The sequence below is a fragment of the Talpa occidentalis genome, unplaced genomic scaffold (assembly GCF_014898055.3).
Source record: "Talpa occidentalis isolate TD23 unplaced genomic scaffold, MPIMG_talOcc4v2.1, whole genome shotgun sequence".
In the NCBI taxonomy this organism is placed as follows: Eukaryota; Metazoa; Chordata; class Mammalia; order Eulipotyphla; family Talpidae; genus Talpa; species Talpa occidentalis.
Window position 1 is genome coordinate 115,679,099 of NW_026555331.1, and position 16,027 is coordinate 115,695,125.

Genomic DNA, 16,027 nt, shown 5'->3' on the forward strand with positions numbered 1-16,027 from the left:
ATTAAGAAAAGAAATTTGTTCATATATCTCAGTCTTGACAGGATGCCAAATAAAACTGAATACAGCTTAATCTCAAGGTGCATTTTTCTGATAACTTATTTCCTACTAACTGCCAAAACATATTAATGTTTTAAAGTTGTCCTATTCGATCTAAGATGATGAAATCCTCAGTTGGTTTTTTTTTTTTTCAGCTAAAGCAGTGAGATTACATTTCCTTTTATGCAGAAACTAAAAGAACAGATTTCCAAATATATTTGGAAAGATGATTTCTTTTGAAATGAGCACCGATTCTGTCCTTAGCAATACTGTTTCCTTCTGTTTGCTCTGTTGCCCATGACCCTAGTCATATCTTTGGCATGATGATATATTTATTAACTTCAGTTTTTTTTAATAATTGTATAATTATATAATTGTACTTAAAATTTTATCCAGGTGCACTAAAATACAGTCTTTAGATGTATAGTATTTATGCTAAGGCAAAAGCATGTTATTTAGCTAAATGTTAACACGTAACATTTCTTTTCCAAGTTCTTAATTCCTAAGATATTGAGTAGAATCAAATATAATGTGACCTGGTGTTTAAATAAGCTAAATATAAACTATATAATATTGCTGATATGAAATATATTTAATTCAGTAAAGACTGAGGATATATATAGGTATTTTTTAATCCTAATTTATTGATTATTTTAGAATGATACCTTTAAAAATTTGTCTTTGAGTGCTAATTACATTATAAATCTGGGATAAAGCGAAAAATCAAGGAGTAGTTTTAGGATGTCCGTAAAACTTACACTATAAAATGAGTGTGAGATTTAATGTTTTTTTTTTAAGATTAATTTATTTATGCATACAAGAACTGGGTGTAGGCCAGAGGTGTAGGGCATTGAGAGGATTCACCAAAGACAGGTGGGGAGCAGAACAGGAAGATCCACTGAAACACACTGCTGAGGGGAGCAGTGGGTGAGACTGGAGAGGTCTGCTGCACCATGTGGGTTAGCTCCCTGGCCAGGCATCGAACTCGTGCTGCAATGCTGCAGTGCTGCAGTCACTGCGGATAGCTTCATAGTGCTGAGACTTAACCTCTTGCACCACCAGGAAGAGTTAAGAATTTAGTTTTATCCATATGAATAAATACATATTAAATAAATATAAATGTTTTTATATTGACTTCTAAAAGAAATACTGATTTAACTATTCTATATACTAACTTCAAAAAGGAAACAAAGCTCCTGATTTTCTTCAACAAGTTCTCTCAAAATTGTGTTAATGTAATAATTCAGAGGTGTTCAAGTAATACATGTGTGTGTTTCCTTTTTATTTATATAATAATTTTTAAAATGTCAGACCCTCAGCAATTACTTTCTTAGTTTAAGAAAAAGTATATAGTTTGTGATAGGAAAGTGACTAAAAAATGATCGTGGTTTAATCATAGAAAAATGGACCCCTAAAGAATGCCAATCAGAAACATGAAATTATATTCTAAATACAGTTTCATTCACTGGTCTAATATACATGATTTTACTTGGCATATTGATATTTGGAAATCCATGTCAGTATAATTTACATTATATAACAAGGTACAGTAGAAACTTCAAATTATAAACAAAGAATCTTTATGTGGTAGGTATGAAAGAACGTGAGGTCCTGCAGAATTAGTCTACACATAAATTAGGAGATGAGAAGGAACTGATCAATTATACCTAAGAATGATCATCCCAGTGCAAGGCCCTAGTAGTGTGCAGCATCCTATCAGATTTCTTTAAGTCCTACCCTTCATGTTTAGTAATTCCATTGGAAACTAATATTTCAGTTAATTATTTGTTTTGCTTTTGTTTTAATGGAAACATGTATATTTTAATACACTTTGATATCATTCGTATATCTACATGTGAAACAAATGTGAAAGAGCCCCCGTCATCCAAGTGTGTGTTTTGGGTATGATATGGTATGAGTTACTGTTTAAATGACTATAAAAAGAACAAAAATACTAAGGAAACTACACATTCTAGTAACACAAAACAAGTACTACACATTCTAGTAGTAAGAAAAGAATCTGACATGCATTTCATTCATGTTCAGGAGGAACATAGTAATAATAGCAGTACATCATTGAATACATTTATAAAGTATAGTGTCATGAACGAACTCAGATTTATATCTTGACTGTGTAAACTGAACAACTGATTGTGTAATTTGGAAAAAGATTGCATCAACTGGGACTTCAATCCTCTCTTTTACAGATATCAAAAGTAAATTTAAAATTTTATATGTGAAAAAATCTGATCATCAGGCTGTCAGGTTGAATAGTAAATGTGTGTAGACCTTAGTAAGTAGAACACCGTGACACCATGATGACAGGTGACTGATACAAGTGACAAGTTTCAGGGAACATTGAGATTTCAATTTTGGTTCTTTCATTGAGTAAAGCAGTGATTTCCAAGCAAGTTATTGGTGCAAATATTTCCCTGTTTAAAAATGAACATTCTGAACATAGATAATAAATAGACAAACAAAAGCTTGTGGAGCAGAAAATTCAATGGCATTAGAGTACCAATCCAATCCCCTGATTGCTTGGCTTTTCCTCACATAATTTTGAGCAATGGTCACACAGTCTCTGCTGAAATATTTCTGCTGATGGACACTACTTGTGCTTCCAATCAGTCCATTTGATAAGTTGAAGTTTAAATAGAAATTCATGTTACAATGCTATTAAGATTTTTCAGATATAAATATCAATGCTCGTGTAGATTTTGCAACTATTACTTCCTTCATTTTAAGCATAATAGCAAATAGTCAACCTGCTACAGGTCTTATTATCATGCTTCAGAAAAGATGCTTAGGAAATAAATTGGTAGGCCTGAAGTTCTGAGATTTTCCTTAATGGTATTGTTGCCATAGTTACAGCTGAAATGTTATATAAAGCCAATTACTTATTGATGAAAAAATGCTGAGTAGCACAGCAGCATCCTTTTTCTGGGTTTATATTGCCTTCATTTCCTACTCTCCTTTTAAATTAATGGATTTTTGGAACACTGTTTTGAACAAGTCCCAATGATTTGATGTTAAAATAAATGCATTTTGTTAACATGTATTACAATAGTTGACAATTGAATATATTCTAGTATACTTTGATTAACATGGACTTATGTTTTTATATACTGTTAATCAAAATTTTCCCTGCTTAGAGGTGACTTATGATTCCCTGCTTATAAATGTTAAATAAGCTTTGGGGAAAAATGTGGTTTGTCTCATAATGTAGATTCTTCTGAATTTCTTGACTATGTATCATATATTAAATATAAACGTTTATTCTGTTTTATGCTATTGGTATACATTATAGTACAATGTGACTAATATATATTTTTAAAACACAAAAACAAATGAAAATGGTTTGAAAGCATCCATAATGTATCTTTTTTTTTCTTTTTTTTTTATTAGATAATAAATTTTATTGTTATATTCCCCATACAATTGCAGCGCCCCCATTCTGACCCCAACCCCTCCCCTCCCGCCCCTGCCCCCCTAAAAGTGTCTCTGGTTCATAGTTTTTTGTTGATTTTGATTTTCACTTTCTTATAGTTATTCATTTTCCTGGTCCCTTATTTAAGTTTTCTAGATTCCTGCTATGAGTGAGACCATCCAGTATTTTTCTTTTTCTTTTTGGCTTATTTCGCTGAGCATGATCCCTTCCAGCGCCATCCATGTTGCTGCAAATTGCATGTGTTTATCTTTTTTGAATGCTGAGTAATATTCCATGGTATATATGTACCACATCTTCTTGATCCAGTCATCTACTTTTGGGCATTTGGGTTGTTTCCAAAGCTTAGCTATTGTAAACAGTGCTGCTATAAACATAGGGGTGCAGGTGTTCTTTGGAATGGATGTTTCTGTGTCCTTTGGGTAAATACCTAGGAGTGGAATTGCTGGATCGTATGGAAGCTCTATGTTTAGTAGGTCCAGAAATCTCCACACAGCTTTCCACAGTGGTTGGACCAGTTTGCACTCTTTTTAAAGATTTATTTATTTATTTATACAAGCACTGGGTACATTCAGAAGCACGGGAGGGTGAGAGAATTCACCAGAGCCAGAGCGGGAAACAGAACAGGTAGACCGACGAAATACACTGCTGAGGGGAGCAGCGGGTGTGGCAGGAGAGGTCTGTCACACCATGTGGGACCCTCACTGGTTGTCGGGGATTGAACTGGCACTGCAGAGGCTGCGGGCAGCTTCACAGCCCAGTGCTCAACCGCTCCATAAGCATCATTGTTTAGTATTTCAGAATGTAAACTCAGTAATATAAGAGAAGTGTCATTGGTTTGTGTATATATTACATATTAAGAAGATATATTTTATGAAATGTTTTCATTTTCTGATTGTCTCACTGACTCTATAATAAAACAATTTAAAAATAAAGCCATAACTCACTTGATATTTAAGTTTAAGGCAAATTGTAAATAGTCATATGTTTCACAATTGTAACTGTCACAGAGAAAGTTAATGCTATGTCTGGTAAAATCTTTTCAGCTTGTAAGTCATATATGGCAGTGATATTTTGTGCATTTTATTCTTATATAATTTAAGAGTTTTGTTTATCTCCAGATTGCTACTGGACTAGAAGCTTTATGAATATTTAATGGTGTGGCTATTGAGGAACTAAGAGTACAGATAACATCTTTGTGGACTTAGAAATATATTTCTTGATTCAGTAGGTAGATACAGTGATGTAAAAATCTTTGAGATTATTTTTTGCTAAAAAATGAAAAATGCATAAACCATAAGTTTTTTTGTGAAGCCAATTTTTCTAGTAATTGTGTTTCTATTTAATGATGATATGAAAATGATAGTAGCCTATATTTCCAAAATCAGTTTTTTGGGGGTAATAGTGAAGCAATAGATCATTTGACTACAAAATGAACTTTTCTGAAAATTCAAATTTATGCTTTTTACTCTTCAAAATTTCACCAATTTTTATTTTCTCACTTATACATGTACACTTTAATTTTACCATAGTCACTGCCTTTTCCTATCTACCCTTTTAATAAGTAAAAATTAAATTTGTGTGTTTAAAGAAATATAAAAATTTTATTTTACTATAGTTTTTCTTTCCTTTTCAATCCCTTATTGATATTACAAATTTCCCTGTTTACTGAAATTTTTGGCATTGTAATTTTGGTTCTAGACTGCAGAAAGAAGAGGAACACATGAGACCATCAATTCAGCATTTCTGATTGCCCTGTGAAATACTCTTGTGTGACTCCTAAGTTTCTCATCAAATTCTTTTATGATCTAAACAGATTTATAAACAGCCTATTACATTCATTGCATCTTTTCCATTTCTTTCTCTTTCATTTTTTTTTTACTGTGTGTTTATTTCAACAGTCTTATTCATCTGAAATAAAAATTTTCTAATGGAATAATTCTTGTGCACATACACTTTACAAAGGGTATAGGTACTTCACAAGTATCTACAGAATAGATACATATGAATTGTGTTTTTGTAATTATATGACATAATACTAACATCAGTTTCCAAATTAATTTTGGTAACAATTAGTCCAAGTGAAATTTAAAAGCATTAAAGTTGACCTTATAATAATCTTATTTAAATGCAAATCAGTCAAGAATAGTGACATCATGTTAAAAAATTTTACAAAATAGATGATGGGCCTCCCCGGTTGAGTGCCACTCTGTGAAGTTATCCACAGCCTTTGCAGCATGGGTTCGATTCCCCGCCAGCCAGGGAGAAACCCATATGGTGCGCAGACCTCTCCTGTCTCGCACACTGCTCCCCTCAGCAGTGTATTCGGTCCATCTGCCTGTTCTGCTCCCTGCTCTGTCTCTGGTGAATTCTGTCACCTTCCCGTGCCTCTGACCTGTACCCCATCATTTTTATTTTTTATTTATACAAGAGCTGGGGTACAGGTCAGAGCCACGGGAGGGTGAGAGGATTCACCAGAGACAGAGCGGGGAGCAGAACAGGCAGACAGACTGAAAGCACTGCTGAGGGGAGCAGCCGGCAAGTCAGGAGAGGTCTGCCTTGCCATGTGGGATTATCGCTGGTGGGTGGGGAATCTAACCCGTGCTGCGGAGGCTGCAGACAGCTTCACTGCACTGCACTCAACCCGCTGCGGCACCGGGGAGGCCCTAAATAAATAAATCCTAAAAAAGAAAAAAAAAAAGAAATGAACACAAAATATTAAAAAAAAATAGCAGTGATTTTAGAATGCTAAATCTAACTATATGTGCTTGGGAATTTAAGGAAAACACAAATTGAACTAGCCAATTAGAATCTGCAGGCATAAGATACTTTTTCTCAGATTAACACTCTGGCTTCTCTTTGCATTACAGACTTAAGTAACGTGTAATGTGGGTCATCATTGGCTGTTTATTGAGTGTTACTTATATGAGAACAATGAAGTGTTTTCCATGACTAATCTATAATAGGTTAAATAACATGATAAACTATATCTTCTATCCTCTTACCTAAATTTCAAATATATGAAAATGAGTACACTATCTTGAAATATTATCTATGCTATATTTTTTCAACTTACCTTCTTTTTAACAAAAGCTACATACCTTTGTGTTATCCTGTGGTATAGGTAGCAGCAATTGGCAACTTTGTAAGAATAATTTATCCTAGAAACTCACAAAAAATAAATCATACTTTAATAATTGACAAGAATTTCCAATGGGATGAAAACTGTATTGTTGGTATATTAAAAACTTCCAAAGTTACTTACATTAAGACATGCCCTGATGGGAATACACCTGCATTTGGTTTTTAGAATCCATGTGACAAGCAGCACAGTAATGCAGCTATTTGTGTCTTTTTTTTCCTAAATGTCAGGCTCTGAATGAAAATATCCTAAGATGTAGCTCAACCAAGTAATGTTTTTTAAAGCCACAGAACAGATTGAAATTGATTTTTCTATAGGAATTAAGAAAGAACCTCCTCCAGGGGCTTTTTGGCTTTTATTATTTGAAATAAGGGAACAAAGGAATTTCTTTCCCTAAAAAAAGGCAAAAGGCAAAATTATTATATAAATAAACTGAAATTCTCTATATAGATGCTTAGACATAAAACTAAGAAGGGACTTATTATTTAATGAAAATACACACAAAAATACAAATGAACCCATGAGATAAAATGACTCTTTGTGGATAGCATTCTACTGAAGGTAAGTAATTGACATTGTCTTAGATCAGCAAATAAGAATTACAATGGCTTACAGATTGCAAAACTGTCATTATTATTAAATAACATTTAATAATAACTGAAGTAGAAAGTAAAACTTATGTATCTAACAATGTTCTAGAGCAATATGCTTTTTATCTCTAAATAATATAAGATATTCAAGTGAAAAAAGTGACCCAGTGAAAAGCAGTTTGAATTTCTCAGATACAATGCAACATATAAATGCCAAATTTTTGGTATGACATTTTAACCACATGCCACAGATTAAGTATTCATTAAATGATAAGTCAGAAACTACATGTGTGGCTTTTACTTTTTACATTATATTAAGAATAATGTAAGAAAAAACACAACAGACATCAATAAGAAAAGTCTGCAATATTAGTCTAACAGTTTGTTTCTTGTATGATCATCTGTTATGTGTTAAGAGTAGTTTTCAGTGTTCATTTTACCAAAACAAAATGAACCAAAGTTTATTAAAAAGAGAGATACTCTTTCTCCCTCCCCAAGATTCTGCTAAAATACTATTTCATAATTCCCAGGATTTTGCATGCCTGGGAATCCCCCGTACTAAGGAGCAGAGCTACAAGGAATTGATTCAGTCAATCAAGTCAGAAAACTCATGGGGGGAGGGGATGATACCAAATAATTAGAGCCTGTGAATGCTTCTTGCTCAATTGGATGAGAAATGTGAATATTATTAAGAATGAAATTAATTTTTTATGTCACATGTACCTTGTAATACTCTATTTTGGTAATCACTATACTTGATCCAAGTCAAGAGCCAGGAGATTATAGGCTAATAAAACAATTTTAATTAATTGTTAACAGAAAATTATTATGAAGTGTAATAATTCTTAAATAAATTAAGATGTGCATACTAATTTTGGGAATACCAGGCTTAAAAATAATTTTATTTTGAAGAAATGCAGATTTTCACCAAAAAACAAATATTCCCCTGGGTCTATCTTTAATGCAATTTTTTTTTTTTTCATTTTTATGGTGAGGTGAGTAACTCACGAATCTCTAGGGAGTCTTCATATTTTTAATTTTCAAATAGTCTTTTTGAAATCTTTATAAATCATTTTGTTGATTTAGAAAACTGTGACCCACTTCTACATAGACAAAAGAGCAAATTTGACAAGTTTCAACTTTAATAAATGCACTGAATCAGATGCATGATATTATAATTAATCTCTCCATTGCTGTTTTTCTTGCAGATTCAAGAATGGCTTTGTTTAAATTGCCAAACCCAGAGAGCAATGTCAGGACAACTTGGAGACATAGGCAAAATGCTACCTACACAGTTAGGGCCAAAAGTATCTCCTGTGCCTGTCCCTTCGGAACAGCCATCTCAGAAACCAGCATCTCCTGCCCAAGTGAAAGTGAAGAAGAAGGAGCAAGAAGTAAAAGCTGAAGCTGAAAAAATCACTCCAGAAAAAGTAAAAGAATCAACTTCAACTGAAAAATTTCCTCCCAAGGAACCTACAGATCAAAAAGAAGAAGAAAGTATACTAGAGAAAGACAAAACTTTAGGCCCTCAAGTAAAAAAGCCACCCCTTGAAGATAAAATGCCACTCCCAGAAGAAGGAAAACCAGCGCCTGAAGACAAAAAGTCACTTCTAGAAGAAAAACAGCCACTCCTTGAAGAAAAAAAGCCAACCCCTAAGGACAAAACATTACTTCCTGAAGACAAGAAGTCACCCCCTGAAACAAAAGGGGGATCAGAAAGAAGACTTGCTAAAAACTCAGGTACAAACTGTTGAAGAAAAGCCCAAAGAAAAAGTGACTGCAAAGGCAGTGGAAGAAGAGACGCAACCTCCAACCAAGATGGAAGATGAACCCCCTCGCCTGCCTCAGAGCTTGCCTAAGGAAGATGAGACGGCTCAAAAGATCAAAGAGCAGTCACAGGCAGTGTGCACAGCAAAGCCCGATCTGGTGGAACCTGGCAGAGAAAAAGCAGTAAGTCATGTTTTCCTAACTTTGCACAGTTTTATATATGTAATTCACTCATTTTTACCTAGGTACGCAAATTGCTGAATGGTAATTATGCAAGTGTGTCTTCAACTAAGGGTATTTTCAGAAAAATGTTAACAGTTGTTTTCTGACATGCAGAATTTTGACTTTTGACAGATTAATCAAATTCACATAAGGCTTAAATCTAAAATGTATTTCTCTCTTAAGCCGATCAAATAATTTATCAAAACCATACAGAGCAATGTGAGAATTTCTGATAATTTTCAGTTATTCCCTTTTTCCTCCACTGTGAACATAATCAGCATCAACCTGGAACATAAAATAATGTATGTGTAAGTTACTATTCATTTAACCACTTGGTTAAGCAAGATTCACCAAGTTTCTTCCGATTTAAAAAACTTAGAAGTTGTATTCAGCCAAGAAATGATTAAAATAATTGTGACAGAGGGGAAAAAAGAAAGGAAATGTGAGTAAATTCAGGAGTAAAGTCATTTTTAAAAGTTTAATATTTGTCATTATTTTCATATAAAATGCTCTGAGATTTTGTTTAATGCATTTAATATTGAAGGTTTATTTATAGTTATCTGGATTAATATATACTATTTTCTTTTTCTTTAGTGGAAATTTTTGTGCAACCCTTCTTAAACAATATTGCACAAAGAATAATACTGTTTTTAGAGGAACTCTGATTTTTTAGAGATCTTGTGTTCTACCTGGTTTAATAGTTTAATTCATAGATGACAGCAATGACTTTCAGAAAAATTAAACGATTTAATTGTTTCAAATTAATATGAGAGCTCTAATTAGAATGTGTAATCTGTTCTGACTCTGATTTTATTGTTTTGTTATCGTCATTTAAAGTTTTAACACTTAGTTACTAACCCATACCTATAATATTATGCATCACTCATTAAATATTTCCTGGTCTTCCTTCATTATGTAAATGTATTTATCAGAGTTAGAGAAAGCAGATACCTCTATATTCTCCATTTCAGTGGTTGGATCTAGCCATCACTACGACTCTTTACTTCTCCTGACCAGTCACTTGGCAGAGCTTAATGCTTTTACCATTTCTCCCTGAGTAAAATTATCCTTGACTTTCATCACCCTTCCCTTTTTGTTCTCTTTGTTTTTCTGATTACCCCTTACGACTTCTACTTGGACTATCTCTGTTGCTTACTCCTTCCCAATGTCTATAGTGTGTGATTTTTTTATTGCCTTTTCTTTGAGTTCTGTCCCCTTTCCTTTTAAGGGAGCTATGGAACGATTCCTAAATCCACTTGCACACTTTTTGCCTCTCTTTTAACTACCAGACCTGCAGTTTCAATTAGATTGTTCCATCTCAAAGTAGTTCCACTTCAAAGCCTCACTGTAAACTGGAATTCAGTGTGTTCAAATCTAATGCATTCTCTCTAGAAGCAATTTCTGACTTTCTATTTCTGATAATGGCACCATCATTACCAGTCAGTAATCAGAGTAATCTGAGTTTCTTCTTACCTGCTCTTTGCTTTCTGCATCCAGTTGACCTATCACCAATGATTTGAGTAATTTAATTACCAATGACTAAGCCTTCTCTTTCTCCCTTGTTCGGTATACAGTTTTCGGTTAATTATTTTCCAAAGTTTATATAATTTAACTCTATTATTCAGATATTTCTAATGATTCTCTATTACTTGTTAAATATAATCTAAGCAAGACATATCTAGATATTTTGTTAATGTACTATTTTAATACCTTCACCATTTTATTTTGTCATTTCCTTTTTATTGTACAATTTCAATATGTAGTGTATATACTACATCACTAAAACTTTTTACAATATAAAATATTCAAAATAATATACAATAATCAATGAAAAAACTAAAATTACAGTTTTATGTTTATTTAAATACAAGTACATTTAATAACATTAAAATATGATTAATGTTTTAGAAAGCATAGGTTGTGCTTCAGTATATTTAAAATTTGATATGAAATTGTAAGCTAGTTATGTGAAATTTGACTTCTAAGTTAAACTTATTTTGGCATTTTGACATTTAGTTTAATATTATCCATAACAAAAAAGAATCCATAAGGCTATACTGAAATGGAAAAAGTGAATCAAAGACTATATTTTTTAAATCTTGCTACCTGTTCTCCAAATTTATAATTAAAATTAATTACTTTCAGTATCCAAATTCCACAAACATTAATTTCCCCTGATAACTAAATCACTTGCCTTACTAGCTATCATATAATGTGATGTTTTTAAATATTGCTTAGAAAATGGCTTTAAGATCTCCAAATTTCTTTTCCTACAAAGTTATATGAACAGAATATTCTGTTTTAACTTTGTTAAATGAGCAGATAGGACAACCTTTAGAAGTTATCTAAGTAAGTTTATATAACATAATCTTATGTTGATTTTCAAATATCTATCTTAAGAGGATAGTTTCCACATGATAGTTTTCTTGAAGAGACTATTTTAATTTGTTTTATTCTTAAATATTGCTGATAACCAGGGCTTACTTTCTCCCTAAATATCTAATGAAGAGTATATTACTGATTACCACTTCTCATCACTAAAAGCTGAACTATTTCGGGAGTCTTCTACTTTTGTTAAAATGAATTAAATCTTCACATTCTACAACACTTTGAGTTATATTTTCATGAGCTTATCAGTATCTCATGAAATACTCTTGTTAAAATAATTTCATAATTATTCTCCATTTAAGTACAAAATGTTAAAAATATTCTTCAGTATATAAAGGTCTCTTCAGTATATACCACATCTGTAAAATATTAATAAATTAACCACTCAGTATTTAGGTTATATCTTATTAGATTATTTTTTCTTACTAGCTCACAATAATATTTTGAACTGAGCATGTTAAAAATACCTTCACTTTGACTCTATATATTGCCAGAACAATTCCTACTTTGTCTTAATAACTTCCCCCCAAATCTTCCTTAGTTATTTCTTATCATCTTCTAACAATATTTGCTGACAAAGAAATGCAGGCTGGTTTGTCACCATATTTTTTGCCACTTAAAACTTAAGCCATTTTCCCTTGGCAGAAATATCCAGTTTCGCAAAATGGCATGTGACTTTTTGTTTGTTATTATTAACTAAGAAAATTCTAAAGTTTCTAAATGTCTATTACTTAGCTTATTGAAACTTTTTAAAGTATTGGATGTTTATTTGCTAAAAACTTTAGAAATTTGTGGCGGTATCATAATATCACTTGCTTTAATGCCAAGCACTTACATGACTTGACAAGGTTTGTTACTAGCAATAATAGATATATTTATACAAATTTCAAAAAGATTTCTGGTAATGTCAAACTAAGATTAACTTTATGTTGCATCTGATTTAACTTGGTTTGGGTATATATATCTTGGTTTAGGTATAAAATAAGATGTAATTTATTTTATCTTTGGAAGTAAAATTACAATGAAAACCCTAATATTTCCTTCTTGCAGCCCATTAAATCAGACCAAATTTTTCTTATATATCCAGGTTTCTGTATCCACCATCAAAACCCCTGTCTAAAAGGCTCAGGTGACTTTCTCAGTCCTCTGGAATATGGCTCCAATATAACTTTCAGGCAGTCTTTGATATTTCCCAGAAGTGAGAACTAGAAAGCAAAGAATCCTTTGTGGTAATTTGAGTAGCTTCTACTTTCTCCCTTTGACCTTCTCTGTGTGCCAATTCTGTACCCTTCCATCATCGCTATCAGAAAAATCCCACCAGTGCCTCTACACCACGCTGATTTTACCTTCTCCATGAGTAGTCACTTTTGCTGTTGAGCTCCCTGAATTGTTTTAAGATAAGTTTCTATTTTAAGTCAAATTGTACTCTCAATTTACCTCTTACTGTAGCCTGGGCACCATGTTTTTAAGTGTTTTCTTCATCTCATGTACACAACTATTAATGAGACAAATGTTATATCTTTTTTAAAAATGGGGAAAATAATTATCACTATCTGAGATCACATAGCTGGGAAGCAGGGACACTAGGAGTGTAGTCCAATTCCAATTATTAATACTGGACCCTTGACTACTACCTGTCATGTTTCTCATCTCTACCACTTTTAGCCATTTCTTCATTATAAGTATTTGTCATTTCTCTTTTGCAAACTCCAATCTAATCTAAATAGTATGCTTAAAATTTTTATTCTGTTTACATACATATATTATTTGTTTTCTATATTCATCAATTGTGCCATTAGTATTTTTATGGTATATTATGAACATCTCTGTTCCTACCCTATTTTTTCTTGCCATTCATCCTGTCTTCCCATATGTATCTGTTGAATGGAATTAACTAATACGAAATGTAAATAATTTGAAAGGTATATCCCTGTTTACATTTTTAATTTCATATTTTAAATTTTCATGTTACTACATAATTCTTTTTTTTAACCTGTGTTTTTAAACACAATACTGCTATGTTTACATTTGACTTATTACATTGGAATGCAATAACTGTCCTGATAAAAGTCAGAATTCAATCATTCTTTAGCATAATATTTTTTGGATAAAATGTCCTAAGGACAGTTTCAATATTCACATAGCTTTTGTATATAATGGCAGTATGATGAAACAGGGTGAAAAACAATGAAGCTTCTGCAGTGAAAAGAATTTCCATATAGGTATGAACATTTAGGCTTTCTATGCAGGCTTCATGAATTTTATTAATGCAGTCTTGTTTAGAGTTTTTGGAACACTCAAGAGTAGCAATCCATGTTAACCCAAATATTGTGTCATGATTGGAAATCATTCTTTTGTTGTTTTATTTTGTCCCATTAAAAATAATGGTTTGTATACAATTTAGCAAAAACTTAGCATTGTATTTTTTTTCACAATTTATTTTTAACCAATAATTCCACTTTTAACCCCACTTTTTTGGTGAAGGCCCGTTTAAGTTCTACATGGAAGGCTAAAAGTTTCAACATATGTGCAAAGAAAGAACTAAGCTTGGCAGTGCAGTTGTCATGGCACCATCTCCATCACTGGGGAAGGCCCCAAGATTGAACACCATGGGTCAGGTTTTATACAGGGCTCAGTCCATCACTGCCTCTGTCTAACTGGTCTTCAGTGTAAAATACAGCAGTGGAATGTTAGATAGAAGGACTTCTCCACTTTTTGTGTTTGGTTAGTGTATAAAAATACTTTGTTCTGGAAATTTTTAGTCATCATTTTCTCTACATAGAAAGGCTCAAGTTGCCGTAATTGTATGCATGGAATTTCTTAAAAATGCAATATCTAATAAAAATAAAAGTTAGTGTCATAGGGTCTAATGCTAAATGTGCTTAGAAAAATACTTTCAGAAATATTTGTTCCTTAGGGAAACTGAAAAAATAACATTACTATATATATATATTTTTAAGTATGTTTTAGTTATGACAGTTCCCACTCATTACCGCCATCTAAGGAGGAAAATTCTTATGCAAAGAATGAATACCTGAAGTTTTATTCTCATATAATAATTTCATGGTTCATTTTAGATTGTGTTATATAAGAAATGAATTGGATACTTTTGATTCCTGATAATCTATTCAAATCTATTCAAATGGAAAAATAATACATTTAACAAATTAAATGATATTCATATACACATATGTATGTGTTATACATATTATATGTGTTATTAAAGAACCATTTGAATGTATTCATTTCATTAAATCATAATATATTACTAAATAGCTTAATATTCTTCTCAAACATAAGTATACAAGCACACATTTTTGAAGCAACTGGGAGGAAACTAACAATCTTTTAGTCATAAGGGCTTAGAAATTTGGTAGAAAATAAGACCAATTATACTTTCCACTCATAAATCCTTTGATCATATCCTTCTAAAATTACTGTACTTCTGACATCCATTTTAAGGTTGAATAATTAGAGAAAACCAGACCCAGCTACACACTGTCCTTTACATTTTTGTCAGTTCCACTTACTCATTCTTATTTGATGAAGTTACTCCCTTGCTCAGAAACATTTGTGATACAGGGTTTGTGGTGTTCAGTTAATAAAGGCCAGTTAACTTTCATGAGTACAAATTGTAGCAGGTCTCTCATCTCAGAAATCTCACAAAGACTGAATAGCCACAGGAAGGATAAATTGATGAGGTGATCCCAGTATGTTAATCTCTATATCTAAAGAACACATTTTCCCCTTAATTTTAACAGTCGCAGGTAAAAAGTGAATATATAAATACCTTAAAGACACAAATGGCCAGTTTGATGTATGATGTGATGTTTAACAAACTAAACTGTAACAAGGCCAAAGTTTCCAGGGCTACAACTGTGCTAGTTAGTGCAAGATTTTTTTTTTTAAAGATTTATTTATTTATTTATATAAGCACTGGGTAGAGTCAGAAGCGCGGGAGAGTGAGAGAATTCACCAGAGCCAGAGCAGAAAACAGAACAGGCAGACTAACGAAATACACTGCTGAGGGGAGCAGCGGGCACGGCAGGAGAGGCCTGTCGAGCCATGTGGGACCCTCGCTGGCGGCTGGGGATCAAACTGGCGCTGCAGAGGCTGCAGGCAGCTTCGCAGCCCAGTGCTCAACCGCTGCACCACCAGGGGAGGCCCAGTGCAAGATTTTTTTAATAATTTTTTTTTAAACATACTGTATAATGAGTACATGACTGACTGTCTTCTGAGCAGTTCATCCAAATATCCTTTGGACACCTACTGTGGTTTCCTTATTTGTCATCCCAAACATTTTTTCTCAGACCCACAAACCCTTACAGGCGCTTTGCCTCCTTGCAATATGGAGAGAAAAAGAATCACCTGGGGAGAAAATCACCACAGCATTGCTGTAAGTAAATAATGGTTGGATTCTATGGGAAATATGAAGAA

At 32.8% G+C, this 16,027-nt stretch overlaps 1 protein-coding gene across 1 annotated transcript in view; it reads left to right on the plus strand.

The window, feature by feature from the left end:
* PCLO (piccolo presynaptic cytomatrix protein) overlaps nt 1-16,027 on the plus strand; it is a 283,527-nt gene that overhangs the window by 138,129 nt on the left and 129,371 nt on the right. The window contains 2 exon segments of the mRNA XM_054692491.1: nt 8,422-8,913; nt 8,915-9,163. Of these exon segments, the coding sequence (XP_054548466.1) occupies nt 8,422-8,913; nt 8,915-9,163 (741 nt within the window).